Raw genomic sequence first — 18,915 nt, 5'->3', positions numbered from 1 at the left:
AATTTGAATAGTCATGCACTGTATGAAAAAGAAACTGATTGCCATTCTCATATCAGTCTTTCTGAGCACTTTTTGAAAAGAGGTCGTTTCAGTTTTGACCACCTGTTTATTGCAGGAATAAGTTAGGCATTACTTCACATTTTAGCAGCGTGGCAGTCTCTATGGGGACTTTCTTGCCTATCACTTAGATAAGCTGTGACGTTTATTAGGCTAAAATAGCAGTGTTCTAAATGCAGTGGGTAAATTTGGGATTGACTGGATAAAGGTTCAACACTATTAAAGGATTAATACTATATTGTGAGCCATAATGTTTTTATAATAAATATGCAACCACCTTTTGGTTATCATCGGTTGGTACTGCATGTTTTGCTGTGGCTGCAAGAATAACAGTGGATTTAGGAAAGTACCAATGAGTCAATTAAGGATTGTAAGATCCCACGGAAAAGCTAAGGAATGATCAGTCTCTCCTATATACCCAATAAAATCGCTCCAGAAGACAGACTAATAGCAATCATTTCATTTATTTCAGGATATAATATACTATTTAGATCCAGGGAAGATGCTAAATTATAACCTTGTTTAAATATCTGTAGGGTATTTTGTTTTTGCAAAGGTAGTAAAACCAGACAAACGAATAACACACATAAAAATCAGATTTCAAATGTATGGCTCTGTCCTACTGTTAAAGATGTTACAAAGATACATACTTAGAATACCACCCTGTTCTCTCTTGGGGAGGCTATATTCAAGATGACAAGTACTCTAACATTTTTACAGACATAGATGTTGTCAATAGGGTCTTTCTGTGATTTTAGCAAAGAGAAACAGTTGAAATGTTATTCTAACTGCTGACATGATTCATCTCTATCACTTTGGCATATGGTACTACTATTTCTTCTACTTTGGCAAGTTATAGTTTTCCCAAGACCTAACCCTCACTGTTCTGGAAATAAAGCTTAAATATATATATTCCAAACCTTCAAATTAAAATGTTATCCCCATATATTCATGTACCAGGTTAATATTGCCACATATATCCTTTCCAGTTGTGGGCTAAACAGACGTGCATTTAGAGTTGTTTAAATACAACCCAGCTTAATATCAAGAGAAATTGTGACCTTTCATGGAGTATCTGATGGAGAAAACACTGAGTTTTGACAAATCTTATTTTATTCAGATAGCAGTCTGATCACACATGGTCCAACAACACTCAAATAATAAATCAAATATAATCAGATGTTAAAGATTGGTCTTCAAACATCATAGCCAATGATGCCACGCTTCCCTATAATCTCTCCGACATAAAACCACATCAATACCTCAGTGGCCACCAAACCATTCAGCACAGCTTCCTGAAAAAAGAAGCATACATTTTAAGGTATCTTATATATATATATATATATATATTTGAAACTATTCTTTTCCAGAATTAAGGAGACAAAGAACATAAAAGATGCTATTCAAACTAGAAGGCAGTTTTAGTCAAAATTGAGAATTACTAACATTACTTCTGTTCAACTGCTGAGAACCCTTGAACCTTCAATTTTGTAAGGTAAGTAGTCGGAGCTTATAAATTCTTTCAAAGCATTCTTTAAAGACCTGAACTGACTTAACCCTTTCATTATAAGTTTATGAGACACTTTATGAGCCCTAAAACAATCCACATCCTGGATATAGCTGGAGCATTTAGAGAGGGCATTCATATGAAAGGATGGCTCTAGGAAGGCTGAGTCTCTGAATAGACATTTTTGTCTGGCAAAAGAAAATCTGCTGAAAGATGAAGTGCTGTCTTCCCCTTTAGACCTCATTTTTATTCATTCAGTATTTGACTTAACTCTGACCAAGTATCTGGTATTCATATCAACATTTTGTTGTCCCAAAGAGAAATATGCACATATGGCTCAGGAAAGCACTGTTATTAATACATGGAGCAAGAATATGGATCTTGAAATTCTAGTTGAAAAAATAACTTTCCATAACAAAACTGGACCTTTTCCTTTTAGCACTTCTGGAAGTGAATTTTCCCCATCAAATTAGACCAGAAATTTATGGAAGTCTTCTGAAAAACAACCACACTTCCCAGGATGTAGGCTCTAAAACTAGCAATTATTTAGGCTTTTTGTACTCTGTGCTTTGATGATGCAAATAAAATCCAAGTTCCAGTTCTTTTTTTTCATTCTTCTTTTTTTTGAGACGGAGTCTCGCTCTGTCACCCAGGCTGGAGTGCAGTGGCGCAATCTTGGCTCACTGCAAACTCCGCCTCCCAGGTTCATGCCATTCTCTTGCCTCAGCCTCCCAAGTAGCTGGGACTACAGGCGCCCGCCACCACGCCCGGCTAATTTTTTGGATTTTTAGTAGAGATGGGGTTTCACCGTGTTAGCCAGGACGGTCTTGATCTCCTGACCTCGTGATCTGCCCGCCTCGGCCTCCCAAAGTGCTGGGATTACAGGCGTGGGCCACTGCGCCCAGCCTTTTTTCCTTTTTTTTAAGTGATAGGGTCTTACTCTGTCACCCAGGCAGTGACAAAATCATAGCTCACTGCCTCCTCTAACTCCTGGGCTCAAGTGATCCTCTTGCCTCAGCCTCCCAAGTAGTTGGGACTACAGGTGCATGCCACCACACCTGGCAATTTTTTTTCACTTTTTTGGATAGAGATAGGGCCTTGCTATGTTGTCCAGGCTGGTCTTGAACTCCTGGCCTCAAGCAATCCTCCTACTTTGGCCTCCCAAAGTACTGGGATTATAGGCAGGAAGTGACTGCACATGGCTGCAAGTTCCAATTCTTACAGTTTTTAGATTTTATCTTCACACAATTCAATAACCCAGTTTGGTATTTTTATCTTATATATAAGAATTGTTAGCTTCCTAACTGTGTGACATAGTTCAAGAGATGTTTTGGCTGAATTGGGGACAATCTCAGGACTACAGATGAAAAAAGTACAGACTCAGCAAAGCAAGCCATCATATTTTAGTATACTATCTAATATAGGAAAGGAAAAAAATTTCCCAATAAAAATGGTCACTTTTTTGCTAGGTTTAAGACTCTTAGGAAACTAAGACATAAAATGGGCTAATTATTTCTACCCAGGTGACAAAGTTAGAAAAGTAAGTATCTTCCTCAGCAGTCAAAAGTTTTTTCTTCATTATGCTGGATTCAGCCTCATTGGAAACGTATATATTAATCAAAACAATCAGAAAAATCCCAAGGGAAGACATTTTCTGTTATGCACATCCGTTTTCATTTAGCCCATGGTTACCTTAACTGTGAGCTGTTTGAAGCTACCAGTCTGAGCACTATTGACTATTTTTTTCAGGCTCTGAATAGCTCTAGGGATCTCAGCAGGGGTGGGAGGAACGAGCTCAACCTTGGCGTAGTACCAAAATGTGGCCAACCGAGGCTTCGAGTAAGTCACAGCAGCTGGAAAACAAAACAAAACAAAACAAACCAGGATGAACTCACTAGAGACCGAAAGAAGCAGATGTGTGGGCTGGACACAAATATTTATTCATGCATCACCTTCATTCACTGCTTGTACCAAATGTGCACCCGGTGTGAAAAGTCAAAGCTGCTCCCTGGTAACAAGAGGCTTTTAAAGATGCAGAACACCTGTGCCACGGGGATGTTCAATCAGGCAGGATGCTATAAGCACATTCAATTATGTCAGTACTCCACTAGTGGCCAGCTAGCACTGTACTTCATTTATGAATGGCAAATCTAGCTAACTGTAAAGATGCTAGAAATTGGATTTAAAAACAAGAGAACAGTCAATTTATTCATATTTTCTTGGAGAGAGAACAGCAAATTTGAAGAAAGAGGTGAAGAAAGGGATGAAGGATTTAGAATGGCACTTAAGAACAAGATGAAAAGTTATCATAATATTATCCGCAAGTCCAGATGGAATTAAAACAACTGGTACCCATTTTGGTATCCTCATCAATATGTGCTGGATTAAATGTTTCTCTGACAAAAGCACAGCTGCTCCTCTTTCAAAGACACCACAAATAATAAAAGTAAAATCTACATGTATAGTTAAGAAGAGCCAAAACTAGAATCTATTACCAAGCTGGAATTCCTCAAGGTATTTACTATTTCAAGAGAAGAGATCATTAACAACCAGGGTAGTTGTGAGACTGCAGTAGTGATTTCAGAAAGAGGAAGACATTCTTTATTTAAAAAATTATAAGAGAGGCTAAGTGCAGTGGTCATGCCTGTAAACCCAGCACTTTGGGAGGCTGAGGCAGGCAGATCACTTGTGGCCAGGAATTTGAGACCAGCCTGCCCAACATGGTGAAACCCTGTCTCTACTAAAACTACAAAAATTAGCTGGGCATGGTGGCGTGTGCCAGTAGTCCCAGCTACTCAGGAGGCTGAGGCACAAGAATTGCTTGAACACGGGAGCCAGAGGTTGCAGTGAGCCAAGATCTCACCATGACACTCCAGCCTGGGGGACAGAATGAGACTCTGTTTCAAAAATTACAAGAGAAATGTAATAAAAATAGCATGAACGCCCATAAAGTGTCTACTGTTCAAAGACAGATTACCCAAGGCTCTTGGTGTTTTTCTCGTATTAACGGCCTCCATTTGAGTATTTCTGAATTACTGTCTCCCTCATCTTCTGTGTTTGGGGATATGGGCATACCTTTAAGCAGACACAAAGCTCTAAGAGATAGTTCCAAACAGAACTGCCAATGCCTGTAAGATGAGACAATAAAAAAAAGTACAGTCTTGTAGAACAGTCAATCAATTGTCAATATTATCTCCAACACACAGATATTTCATCCTTAAAAAAAAAAATGAATCAGTATACTGTATATAAACACTATTTTAGGTGGTAAATTTGTTTCTTAGGGGATACGGGTTAAAGAGTTTGAAACTGCTTTACATGTATACAAGAGATAAAACATAATGAATGGTAGATAATGGGAGCTAGGTTTCTCAGTGGAGGTTGAGTGATGTTACAGGTAAGCAAGAAAAGCAGCAAGAATAAATCCCACAGTACTGGGTTAGAGTTGGACTCAGGTTTAGCTTAATATATACACAGACTGATAGACACAGAAATAATTATATATACATATATGCATGTATATACATGGGTTAGTATGCATGTATACACATACACACATCTATACTGATACATACCTATATCCCTGTCAATTGAGAGGACCCAGAAGTAGTGATATTCTGGTAGCAAGGAACATAAACAGCACCCAGACTTTAGTTTCTCAATTCTATTGTCCAATAAAAGGAACTAAGGTTCCTTGGAGAAATGGCTGATTCTAAGGCTGGGACAAGGAAAATACAATATAAATCTGAAGCATCTTGTAGTATCAGAAAGGGAGGCGGTATGTCAAAGGGACAGAGGTGCTAACCTGAAAGAGCTCCCAAATAGCCAAGGCTGAAATAATTTGAGCAATAATACAGTATTTGATACACAAAGTATGAAATAAATGTACAAGTCCATACAATAAGTGACTGGATAAATAAATGGAGAAGAGACAAATCTTTCTCACAGAAAAATTCTATTTAATTTATGTAGATATTCCCTCCTACAGGAGATGGAATCCCCCCACTGTAATCACACCTTGCCTTTATGGGATAGGCTTAGTTATTTGCTTCTATAGAATAGAACACGGAGAGAAAAACAGTAACTTTACAGTAGCGGAACCTATAACCAAGTGATGAAAGCTTGTATCACCAGAGATGTCACATGAATATCATATACCTCCTGACATGTGATTAGGGCATCTCTTCACTGTGGTATTTCCTCAAAATCCATAGTTCCAAACTAAGCATGAGAAAAACACCAGACAAATCCAGATTGAGGAAATTCTTCAGGATACCCAGACAGATACTTAGACAAGACAGATACCTAGACAGACAAGATACCTAGATACCTTAAAACTGTCAAGGTCAGGAAAGATGAGGGAAGACTGGGAAACTGTCCCAGACCAGAGGAGGTTGGGAAGACACAGAAACTAAATGCAATGTGGTACACTGGATTGGATCCCGGAACTGAAAGATTATTGGAAAAACTATTGAAATACAAATAAAGTCTACAGTTAAGGGAAAAAAAAATCAGATTCTATGATCTTCCTAGGCAAGCCTGATGATAAATTTACTTATTTCCATAAGCTTCTTTGACCCCCAGGGGAATTAACAGATATAGTCAGTAATTTTTATTAAATATTTAACATTCACATTTAATACACTAGCCTATGTATGTTATAAAGCAAAATGTATTTCCACGTTAACATTCCAGCCCAGTTGAGTCCTCCTTTCTAAGTACTTGTGGAAGAATAACAAGTTATCTTTCAATTATTTACAACAATGGAGAGAAGGGTTTATATTATATATTTCATAACAAAAAAATTACCTTGGTGTTACTTTTTTTAGAGTTTATCATAAAAATTAGTTTGCAATTCCTTAATATGTGCCACCTAAAAAATGTGAAAGCCACACCAGAAAAAAAATCCACTTGAAATATTAAGAATTGTGCCTTAAATCACCCACAAAGTCCAGAGTGAAGCCTCTAATCCTTTTTTCTCTTTAGTTTTTTGTTTTTCTTTTTAGACGGAGTCTCGCTCTGTCGCCAGGCTGGAGTGCAGTGGCACAATCTTGGCTCACTGCAACCTCCGCCTCCTGGGTTAAAGAGATTTTCCTGGCTCAGCTTCCCGAGTAGCTGGGATTATAGGGGCCTGCCACCATGCCCGGCGAATTTCTGTTTTAGTAGAGACAAGGTTTCACCATGTTGGTGAGGCTGGTCTCTAACTCCTGACCTTAGGTAATCCACCTGCCTTGGCCTCCCAAAGTGCTGGGATTACAGGCGTGAGCCACGGTGTCCAGCATTTTTTTTTTTTTTTTTTTTTTTGAGACCTAGCCTCGCTTCCTCGCCCAGGCTGGAATGCAGTGGTGCGATCTTGACTCACTGCAACCTCTGCCTCCGGGGTTCAAGCGGTTCTCCTGCCTCAGCCTCCCAAGTAGCTGCGATTACAGACATGTACCACCAAGCCTGGCTAATTTTTGTATTTTTTGTAGAGATGGGGTTTCACTGTGTTGGCCAGGCTGGTCTCGAACTCCTGCCCTCAAGTGATCTGCCCGCCTTGGCCTCCCAAAGTGCTGAGATTACAGGCGTAAGCTACCGCCGCAGGGCCATCTCTTTTGATTCACATAAAATTGTAGAGCTCTATGACAGATATCTTAACAATCTTAGTAAAGTAAAAGATTTTCTTGCAAGCTTAAGAAATTATTTGGGAAAATGTGTAAAATGTTTCACTAGTAGGCTGTGAGGTTCTGCAGGACAGCCTTCAGTAACTCATAGTTTGGCTGGTGATGGAGGGAAGGGAAGAGAGAATGGATAAATTACCCGGCTGGCGCTGTGGCTCACACCTGTAACTCCCGCACTTTAGGAGACCGAGGCGGGAGGATCCCTTGAGCCCAGGAGTTAAGAGACTGGCCTGGGCAACATGGCGAAATCCCGTCTCTTAAAACATACAAAAATTAGCTGGGTGTGGTGGCGCGTGCCTGTGATCCCAGCTACTCATGAGGCTGAGGTGGGAGGATCGCTTGAGCCTGGGAGGCAGAGGCTGCAGTGAGCTGTGATCTGCACTGCACTCCAGCCTGGGCGACAGAGTGAGTCCCTGTCTTCTAGAAAAAAAAAAAAAAAGAAAAAGAAAAAGAAAATACCCAAATCAAACTCAAACACAGCAAAATAGGCTAGAAAGTATTACTTTTTTTTTTTTTGAAGTTCTGCTTTCTGTCACATTTCATAAATCTAAGCGAGTTAGAGATCTGACCTTCAGTCACTTACTGGAATACAGCACATCTAGGAAAAACTTACGTCAATTTAGCTTATCTCACTTCAGGAATAAAATGAATAGCTTGCCACTGAGAAGACAACTGAAATATTTACTGGCCAAATGAACTAGTACTCAGAGGCTGTGATTATTCAGGGTTGTTGTGAAATACAGCGGTCTACCAGTGAGGCTCTTCAAGGTGAAAAAATTCCACGAATGCTAAGCTGTAGTAACAAAGATTATTGTTTATGCGGATCCCGTTCTATGCTTCTCGGGGCATGGATACTCATCCATGAAGTCCATTTCCACCTAAAATTTCCCTCGGATTAAAGCGGAAGTATCTTATAATCCGTCTAGGACAGAAAGCAAAGTCAACGTTCAAAAAGCTCACCCATCCTTAAACATTTCTGTTGACTTCCAAATACTCCACTGAGAACCAGACCATGTGATGAGGCCGAATTGATTTACTTTCACATGTTTCTGCCCTTCCTTTTCCTAGCTCTCCTAACAGAGCCATCCCCTCTAGATCCCTGCTCTTAGGGATCTCAGGGGGCGTAATGGCTGCAGCTGCCGGGCAACGCCGGGCATCCTTCACACTATCTCTCTTCCCAGTCGTGGTTAGAATTCAGGAACTTCTAGGTTGTGTAGAGAACCCAATCTGCAGGTCAGACGAAAGGAAGGCTAGAAGGGAGTCGTCAACCTGCTTCCTGCTCCCTCCACCTGCGGGCCATCCCGCCCCGGCACCCGCAGGCCCCTCAGGTCTTCGCCGCCCGCTTCTTCCTCTCAGGCCATCGCAGCCCTCCCTGCCGCCCGTGTCCCCGCCTCGGCGGTCTCACATCGCGCTCACCGTTCACCAGCGCCGGGGTCTTCTCCACAAGGTTACGGACAAATTGGGCCATGGTTCTGGGATGGAGAGTCCGTCGCCCCGAACCGCCGGCTGAATGTCACCCGCCGGAAGGAGCCGCTGCAGGACCCCGTCCCACTTCCAAGGTCAGGCCGCCTCTTTTCGCGCCGGTCGAAGATATTTAAATGTCCAAAGATCTTTCCAGAGTCCAGTCTGTCCATTTACTTTTTTCAACATGGAAGAGAAAGTGGACATGAAGAGATGGTATTAGAGAGCATGTGAAGAACAGTAGGAGTCCGCAGAGAAGCAGGCATTTTGTGGGGCAGCCACTCGTAGAGGTCCGAAAACCGGCAAGGAGCGGAAATGCGCATGCGCCCTGACCTGCAGTGCTTTTCTTGGCGCCGACCTTCTCTATTTCGCGTAGGGTGCTTTCGCTGCGTTCTTCTAGTCCAACACGATCGTTGTACAGAGGTAGAGAGGGTCCAAGGCCAAACATATAAAGTTAGGATTCGAGCAAGCACCACACAGCCTGTCACCAGGCTCAACCCATAGCCCTTTTTATTTGAGACAGTCTCGCTCTGTCGCCCAGGCTGAAGTGCAATGGCACGACTTCGGCTCACTGCAACCTCCGTCCCCCGGGTTCCAGCGATTGTTGTGCCTCAGTCTCCCGAGTAGATGGGACTACAAGCGCCCGCCACCATGCCTGGCTAATTTTTGTACTTTTAGTAGAGACAGTGTTTCACCATGTTGACCAGGCTGGTCTCGAACTCCTAGCCTCAAGTGATCCGCCCGCCTTGGTGCTGGGATTACAGGCGTGAATCACTGCGCCTGGCCCCATAGCCCTTTTAAAGTTGATTTTTTTGTAATCCCAATCTCCCCAAAGTGCTGTATCACGATTGGAATCCATTTCCCCCAATTCCCTAGTTAGCCACAAGGAGCTGTGCAGATGTGAGGAAAAAAATCACCTGTATTGAACGCCCACACTATGCTAGGCATTTTGGAATTTAAAGAAAGCCTGTAAGGCATTGTCCCCATTGAGACTGGGCTTGAAAAATGGCCACACAGTTTGGAAGTGGCAGAGTTGAGATCTGAAGTTGCAATGTATACTCAGAGAGGGGGCATTCCATCAGATTAGGCATGGTGCTGATTTCAGCATACTTCCTAGAAAAGATCCTTGAGCCGATGTGTAAGAGAACAGCTGTATACTACAGAGGGCTGAAACTTCATAGCTTAATATGAGGAGGAAAAGATGTATGTAGGGAAGTGGCATTTGATGAGAGGAACAGAACTATAAGTAATGTATCCTGGGGAAGTCTGAGCAGAAGTAAATTTCCGATTTTTGGAATGGCTAGAGAGGTGGAAAGAAAAATTAGAAGTGGTATCAAGGAACTAAGAACTTTTCAGTGAAGGAGTGATTCTGCTGCCCCAGATACTGCAGAAAAGTCAAATTAAGGATGGGAAAGTTAATTTAGCAATATGGCAATCTTTAACTAATTAGCGCCGTTTCAAAAAATTAGGATAGAAGCCAGGGTGAATGGTGAAGAAATATGGCTGTAAAGGATTACAAGTCAGAAAACCAAAGGGGGATGTGGAACTCAGGGGAGAAATTGAAGACAGAGAAGAGGCAGTCATTTATTTATTTAGAGATGGGGTCTTGCCACATTGCCCAGGCTGGTCTGAAACTCCTGGCCTCAAGAGATCATCCCACTTCAGCCTCTTGCTTAGCTCTGGGATTACAGGCACAGGCCATCCTGCCTGATAAAAAGGGATATTGACAAGAGCCCTGATGAGGCAGGAAAAGAGAACTAGCCAGGGATCTATGGGGCCTTTTCCACAGATGTGATTATGGGAGAGAGGTCTGAAAGTCTTCAAAGTCTCTGAAGTCTTTATCTTCCCAGCAAAATGAAGGCAAAGTCATCGGATTGTGAGGGGTAAATGGGAGGGGGGGGTATGGGAAGGAATTTGAGGAAGGAGGCCAAAGTTTGGAATAGCTGAAGGACACACAGAAGGGTTGTTGGGCAACATTAGAGATAAGTTTGTGGCTGTACCATTCTAAAAATTGTGTTTTTCTTCCAACAATGGTCTGCAGTTTGGATATTACAGCAGAGGGGAATGGCTGAGTTAATCTAGGCTGACATCTTGCATGGCAGGGGTATGGAAGCAAGGAGCAAGAAAGGGGAAGATAACAGCAAATGATTACAAAGACCTGGGGTTCAGGCCAGATAAGGAAAAACAGTGAAGCCAAAAGAGAGCTGGTTAGGAAAACCATAGCGAGAGATTCATCTCCTGAGGGTAACCCCAGGGTCCCCTCCAGAGGCCTGGTAAGGCAGGCTGGGTCAGCCAGGTCACACATATTTGATGTTCCCTAAAAAAAAAGTGAGACGTCAGAATCCTCTAAGTTTTCAGGGGGATTTCTGAAACTGCCACTAGCTTTTAATACTGGAATAAAGTGATAACAAAGGTTGTAAGTCAGATGTTCATTTATTAAATACAAGTTTTGAACAAACACTGCCAGGCAAGTTTGACAAGAAGTAACCTTCCTGGAATGTTTCAAAATACAGTCGCGTTGATCAAGTTTTATTTCAATCAACGTTTTCATTTTCTGTTTCTAGGTTCATTTCCTGTTGAGCAGTTAGAGCATGTGCATTATTTCCTCACATGACATCAACAGTGCAGCATCAGCCTCTGGCATGTAAAGGCACCCAGCAGACTTATGCTCTGTGCAATGGCTGCTTAGCAACCACCATCAAATAAAGTAATGAAGCTTTTGTAGAGTGTGATACCAAATAGCAACTGGCACCTTCACTTGCACCATTAAAAAACCTTTAACGTTTCCTTCAGTTTTCACATATCCATTAAAAAGTATATTAAAAAACAAAACCCAGACTGCTTGATAAAACATACTTAAACAATTTTCCAAGTTTAGTATTAGCCTCTTGGTAAGTTATGAGCAATACCAGAGCTGAGTAAAGAGTCTTCATTTTGCTATCATACTCCAGCAAAGCCAACACACGAAACTAGGTATGTTAGAAAGTCTGCTCTACTAGATTTAGAGCTGCTTCTAAGTTCCAGACAAAACACCTTTTTAAGCTTCCAAGTGTATATACACACGGTGTTGTACCAAGATAACTTTTTAAAGTCTAATTTTTTGGATATTCTTAAATTACTTCACAGAAAGAAAAAAGGCACAGAGGACACTTGGTTTCCTTACCAGTAGTGGCCTTAAGCTACACACTTGCCTGTGCAGAGTTTAAAGATATTCAGCAGCATTAATGGTGCCATAGCCATTCATAAAAAGTTTCAGGAAAAGAGTTTAAAAAAAGAAGAAAAGCTTGCCAGAAAAGGCTTACAATCTGAAGGTTAAATACAGAAGAATACAGACAAAGACTGGAGGCAGCATGGGGGTTGTTAACTAGGAAGCTGCTGGGAATAGCTGCCTTCTGAGTTTTTGTGCCCATTTTCCTCCAGTTTTCTCCTGAAAAACTCTGGTCTTTTCCCCTTGTTTTTAAAATGAGAACATCCTACTAGATTGGGTTTGGAGGATAAATGCAAATAGGCAGAAGCTTATTTTACACATAGTTCATTCTCAGAGAGGGAAAGGAGGATGATAAATATTGAATGAAGCTAATTTTAGAAAATAAACAAATCCTGTCAACCCATGCCGTAAAGGCCCAGGGAGCACACTGAATGAATCTTACATTCTGGCATTTGCAAAAGTGTCCTCAACTTCCTTTTTCATTTACAAGCATAGCAATAGGCAACACCTATTTTATATCTAGGATGGAAAGCCTTCTTAGATTTGAGGCTTTCCAGCTGATGCAATCAAAAACACATCAAGGACTGCTTATAGCAACTTGTGTTGAAATATAAAACTACTATTTTATTTGAAAGAGACCATAGTTAATAACATGTTCCAAATGAAGCAGTGACACCCATTCCTTGATCCAATCACTTTTCTTGTCACTTATGACATCTCTGGGCTTAGAAAGACACTGATATAAAGATAATCCATAGGGGAATGTCCCTAGTCAGCATATTAAGCTGCACAATTGAGTAATGAGCTCAAGTTCACTTATGAAAGTGGTGTCCATCCACCTACCAACTACACAGGGCTAAGTGGATATTTAAAATGGCTGTGGACAAGGTTGTGCTCAAATTCCTACTTCATTAATTGAAGACCTAAGGCTGTGTTAGAAGTAGCTCTTACAAGTCAGGTCACAAGCTCAAACAAATATTAACTATATACATTTTATAATCTCAGAATTTTGTGAAGAATGAGTATGTTAGTAAACATGGCCACATACTGCATACATCTCCTATGGAAGAGAAAATATAAAGTGGTACTCAGTTTACACTAAACCAACAAAAAAGCACATGGGGTGTATGTGTGTGTGTATTTATATATCTCACACACTGAGATACACTGTTGATATTAGTGTCTTAAAATGACATTTTTCATGGATATGATACCCGTTGCCTAAATCTACTTAGGCCTAGTCCTTGTAGAAACAGATTTTCATAAGAGAATAAGGGCCCAGCAGTCTCCTCACCCCCATCAATTGGTAGGATTGCCCTACCAATCCTCATTAAAAAGACTGTATAACAAAATTAAGAGCTATCAATAGAAGTTGCACAAGATTCCTTTAAATTCCTTTTTTAAAAAAAATTCTCGTCTATGATCTTATTCAAAAGTCTACACAAACTTAAAGGTATCTGCTTTTATGTGAAGTTACTCTGTAACACAGAAAAGGGGTTAAGTCTAGATCATGAGGACTAGTAAATACACAGGATAACACAGGATTTTTCTGATAACATCAGCTGTCACTGAAATACGTGACATCACATACTTATAAAAGCAGCACTCACCAAAAATGTTTGAACAGTAATTGGAAGAGAAATAGCAGGATGGCAGGAAGTTTTAGTAGTTGAAATAATATAATTTCATTTAGGAAAAGGAAGAAGAATATGAAGAGACAACAGAGGGTGAAAATTAGTGATGATTTCTAAACTTGGTGATGCTATAATAAGTATAATTTCCTGCAAGCCAGGGGAGCATTGTCAAGTTCTTAGGAATCTTAACTATCATAATTTCAGCAAGAGCAGTTCTCTAATTTAGTAAAGAAAAAAAGAAAAAGAAAAGAAGAAAGAAAAGGAACAGAACCAGAAAGAGAGAAACCACAAACAATTGTTTATCTGCACTCTGGGGTTGGTTTTGGTTTGGTTAGTTCACAGTATCTATTCAAGTTGCTCCTTTTGTTGTTTCCTCTCTGCAAGCCACCGTTGGATTTTTTCTTTTAGTTCTGTGTTTGGCCGGATCTGGTCCATGGTGAGGGGACTACGGTTAAAGGGATCTGTTTGGTCACTGGGACAAAGAGAGAAAGGGAAATAGGGTTATTTCCATAAGTTCTAACATTCTAAGCCAAAAACAGAACACCTGGGCGTCGCATCTTAAGAATGAAGCCAGAGTGCATTATAACTTTGAGTCAAATGCCGAGTTGGGGTTAGAAAGAGTGAGAAAAAGATGATTCGGGAGTTTTTGTAGCTACTTTGTCTATTTCTTTCTTTCTTTTTTTTTTTGGAGACACAGTCTTGCCCTGTCGCCCAGGCTGGAGTGCAGTGGCGCCCAGGCTGGTGCAGTGGCACCCAGGATGGAGTGCAGTGGCGTTATCTCTGCTTACTGCAACCTCTGCCTCCTGGGTGAAAGCTATTCTCTGACCTCAGCCTCCCAAGTAGCTGGGATTACAGGCCTGCATCACGACACTCAGCTAATTTTTGTATATTCAGTAGAAACAGAGTTTCACCATGTTGGCCAGGCTTCTCTCAAACTCCTGGCCTCAAGTGATCCACCAGCCTCGGCCTCCCAAAGTGCTGGGATTACAGGCGTGAGCCACCCACCTGGCCTCTATTTCTTAATAAACTTTATCTCAACACTGCTGTTCAGATGATATTTAATTACAGTGGCTTAAAAAATGCTATGCTTCTGTCACCTTTAGATTTCTCTAAGGCAGAGACACTATACATTCATGTCAGTGTAAAGAACTATTTGTAATTATAGTGACAGATTCTTAGAACAATATAAGATGCTAAGGAATAAAGCCTTGTAGACCAACATTTGATTTAGTCAGCTGATTGTTATGCCAGTACATGCAGATTATGGTTTCTTGACACGTAAGAAGGTTTATGACAGGTGTCAATCTTTTGGCTTCCTGGGCCACATTGGAAGAACTGTCTTGGCCCATACATAAATTCTTACAATGTTTTAAGAAACGTTATGAATTTTTGTTGGGCCACATTTCAAGCCATATAGTGAATGCTTAATACCAAATACCAAGAGGTAGAAAATTCTTTTTTTTTTTTTTTCTTTTTCTGAGACGGAGTCTTGCTCTGTTGCCCAGGCTGGAGTTGCAGTGGCATGATCTTGGCTGACTGCAACCTTTGTCTCCCAGGTTCAAGGGACTCTCCTGCCTCAGCCTCCCAAATAGCTGGGACTACAGGCACGTGCTATCATGCCCAGCTAATTTTTGTATTTTTAGTAGAGATGGGGTTTCACCATGTTGACCAGGCTGGTCTTAAACTCCTGACCTCAGGTGATCCACCTGCCTCGGCCTCCCAAAGTGCTAGGATTACAGGCGTAAGCCACTGCACCTGGCCAAAAATTCATTTTTTTAATATTTAAAAATTTCCTTAACTTTGGGTCAAAGTATACAACATGTATCTATCTGTTTATTTAGAGACAGTGTCTTGCTCTGTTGCCCAGGCAGGAGTGCAGTGCTGCCATCTTAACTCAGTACAGCCTTGAATTCCTGTGCTCAAGCGATCTGCCTCAGCCTCCTGAGTAGCTAGGACTACAGGCATGTGCCATTACACTTGGCTAATTAAAAATAATTTTTTGTAGATATATAGCTTAATTTTTTTTTTTTTTTTGAGACAGAGTCTCGCTCTGTCACCCAGGCTGGAGTGCGGTGGTGTGATCTTGGCTCACTGCAACCTCTGCTTCCCGGGTTCCAGTGATTCTCCTGCCTCAGCCTCCCAAATAGCTGGGATTACAGGCATGTGTCACCACTCCTGGCTAATTTTTGTATTTTTAGTAGAGACGGGGTTTCACCATGTTGGCCAGGCTGGTCTCGAACTCCTGATCTCAAGTGATCCACCTGCTTCAGCCTCCCAAAGTCCTGGGATTACAGACATGAGCCACTGTGCCTGGCTTGATATAACTTAATTTTAAGTATGGAGAGGCTAAACAAGGTGGCTATGCCTGTAATCCCAGCACTTTGGGAGGCTGATGTGAGTGGATTGCTTGAGCCCAGGAGTTTGAGACTGGCCTGGGTAACATGGAGAGACCCCTTCTCTACAAAAAATACAAAAATAAGCCAGGAACAGTGGTACATGGCCTGTGGTCCCAGTTACTTGGCGAGGCTGAGGTGGGAGGGTTGCTTGAGCCTGGGAGGGTGAGGCCACAGTGAGCTGAGATCATGCCACTGCACTCCAGCCTGGTGACAGAGTAAGACCCTCTCTCAAAAAAATAGATAAATAAATATATAAATAGGCAGAGTCTCTCAGTACTTATTTCTTTCTAATGCTGGACTAAAAAAAGTTAAGGGGCCCATTAAGTAGCTAATAAGCTACCATTTATTGCTTCATTCCTGTCTTTTCTATAGTTATCATGGGGCAGACTGTCCGAAGAATAGGCAGGCTGGGGAAAATTCATGGTTACCACGGCTGATACAACAACAGCAACAGAACGTGAGTTAATCCACATGGTGAATATAGTGTAAAACCTGAATTAGAAAAAGCAGGCTGGGTGAGGTGGCTCATGCCTATAATCCCAGCACTTTGGGAGGCTGAGGTGGGAGGATCACTTGAGATCAGGAGTTCAAGACCAGCCTGGCCAATATGGTGAAACCCCATCTCTACTAAAAATACAAAAATTAGCCAGATGTGGTGGTGCTCACCTGTAGTCTCAGCTATTTGGGAGGCTGAGGCTGGAGAATCACTTGATCCTGGGAGGCGGAGCTTGCAGTGAGCTGAGATCGCGCCACTGCACTCTAGCCTTGGTGACAGAGCGAGACTCTGTCGCAAAAATAAAAAAACAGGCCAGGCGCAGTGGCTCACACCTGTAATCCCAGCACTTTGGGAGGCTGAGGCGGGTGGATCACTTGAACCCAGGAGTTCAAGACCAGCCTGGGCAACATGGTGACACCCTGTCTCTACAAAATATACAAAAATTCGTTGGGTGTGTTAGTGCATGCCTGTAGTCCCAGTTACTCCAGAGGCTGAGGTAGGAGGATCACCTGAGCCCAGGCTGGAGTGCAGTGGTGCAATCTTGGCTCACTGCAACCTCTGCCTCCCGGGTTCAAGCAATTCTCCTGCCTTAGCCTCCCGAGTAGCTCAGACTACATGTGTGCACCACCATGCCCCTCTAATTTTTGTATTTTAGTAGAGACGGGGTTTTACCATGTTGGCCAGGCTGGTCTCTAACTCCTGACCTCAAGTGATCCACCTGCCTCGGCCTCCCAAAGTGCTGGGATTACAGGCATGAGCCACTGCACCTGGCTAGAAATTATTTTCTTAAGGCAGGAAGACATAAGGTTAGAGTTAGCATTTCTCAACAGAATGTTTTGTTTTGAAATGTTTATATCCTAGCAATTGAAACCAAAATGTCTTCCAACATCTCAGTAAATCAATAATATGTGGTATGTATAGGTACAAAGTACTGTATTAGGTGCCTGGGAGAAAAAGATAGCAAACTAATATATATATGTGCTCTTGAGTCTGTTTTTGGGACTGGCCTACCTGAGCAAATGTCTTGCAATGGTGGATCTATCCACAGTGACTCTGGATGATGGCAGCACCACAGGGTCACACATCAGTGTGCTCATAATGGGATCCAGGAACTCATCACAGGCATCTGCATAAGTTTCCTCTTCCTGTTGTTGGAGGTCTGCAAGAGACTGAGTATACAACATCTGGTAGTTAAAGTGAATTCACAGTGTAGCTGAATTCAGCGTGCTCAATGACAGTGAGACTCCGTCTCAAAAATAAAAAAAACAGGTCATTAATAATCATTGACAGTGATAGTGACACATGTGAGCTTCATTTTCTCAAAAACAAGCCAAGATAGATATTCTAAGAACAAATTAAGCATTGAGCCCCAACTCTGGACCTTTAGGTTGGCTCAGCTGCTGGCAGTCATACTGGAAATGGGTTTAAATGTTAGGAGGAAAAGAAATACATCACATACAACATCCATCTGGCAACAGTTCTGTTGTAAATGCCATAATTCAAAAGGGGATGGAGAAGAGGGAATGGAGGAGGGTATTATTTGCATAATTAGAGTCACTCATGCAGCCTGTGTATGAAAAGCAGTTTTTGATTTTTGATACAAACAGGCATAGGATTTTTAAAGTCATTTTGACATTTGATTCCTTCACAACTCGAGTTCTTCAGGGATCCACCTGGCTAAGCTCTAAACAAAGATGAAGTCCAACTCAATAAAAAAGAAACTCAAAGGAGGGAAGACTGACAGCAACAAGGAAGGTTTTCTATTAGACTTCTGTGCCATGATTTTCCTTCTTCTTACCTGCTAATAGAGCTCTGTCATACTCTAACCAAAGGGATTTAGCTAAATACAATACAGTATTTTAATCTTTAAAATGTATGCATATTCCAATAAAAGCCAACTACCAACTACAAACATAGAGACAATCAAAATAAAAATCAGTGACTGAAAACTACTCATCTTTTTTTTTTTTCCTAAAAAGTTATTCTGTATTAACACCCTAGGTTTTAAAATCTATTGGTAACACTGTGCATAAACGTTTTCATAAAAACATCTTACATAAACGTGTACATTCTCTTCTAGTTGAGTTTTCTTAAATTTTTTTTTTTTTTTTTTTTTTTTTTTTTGAGACGGAGTCTCACTCTTTCGCCCAGGCCAGAGTGCAGTGGCGCTCTCTCGGCTCACTGCAAGCTCCGCCTTCTGGGTTCACGCCATTCTCCTGCCTCAGCCTCCCGAGTAGCTGGGACTACAGGTACCCGCCACCGTGCCCAGCTAATTTTTTGTATTTTTAGTAGAGACGGGGTTTCACCGTGTTAGCCAGGATTGTCTCGATCTCCTGACCTCGTGATCTGCCCGCCTCGACCTCCCAAAGTGTTGGGATTACAGGCGTGAGCCACCGCGCCTAGCCCTTAAATTTCTTTTTTCTTTTTTTTTTTTTTGAGATGGAATCTCGCTCTGTTGCCCAGGCTGGAGTGCAGTGGCGCAATCTTGGCTCACTG

General features: G+C 41.7%; 2 protein-coding genes and 1 long non-coding RNA gene across 15 annotated transcripts in view; 1 reads left to right on the top strand and 2 right to left on the bottom strand.

The window, feature by feature from the left end:
* LOC103891922 (uncharacterized) overlaps positions 1-18,915 on the top strand; it is a 37,504-nt gene that overhangs the window by 8,592 nt on the left and 9,997 nt on the right. The gene's annotated exons all lie outside the window — the stretch shown is intronic.
* ATP5MG (ATP synthase membrane subunit g) lies at positions 1,153-8,748 on the bottom strand. The gene is given in 3 exon segments (NM_001131168.2): positions 1,153-1,352; positions 3,257-3,417; positions 8,641-8,748. Coding segments are annotated over 3 exon segments (312 nt in total). The 5' UTR covers positions 8,693-8,748; the 3' UTR covers positions 1,153-1,253.
* The window catches only part of UBE4A (ubiquitination factor E4A), a 40,420-nt gene continuing 32,604 nt past the window's right edge, over positions 11,100-18,915 (bottom strand). For all 13 annotated transcript variants that reach the window (XM_054523963.1, XM_024254696.2, XM_024254697.3 and 10 more), the window contains 2 exon segments: positions 17,431-17,588; positions 11,100-13,999 (listed from right to left, as the gene is read on the bottom strand). In XM_054523963.1, coding sequence (XP_054379938.1) covers positions 13,873-13,999; positions 17,431-17,588 — 285 coding nt within the window. In that variant the 3' untranslated portion in view covers positions 11,100-13,872.

This window comes from Pongo abelii, chromosome 9 (genome assembly GCF_028885655.2).
Source record: "Pongo abelii isolate AG06213 chromosome 9, NHGRI_mPonAbe1-v2.0_pri, whole genome shotgun sequence".
NCBI classification, from domain to species: domain Eukaryota; kingdom Metazoa; phylum Chordata; class Mammalia; order Primates; family Hominidae; genus Pongo; species Pongo abelii.
This window is presented reverse-complemented; position numbering and strand designations above follow the sequence as displayed.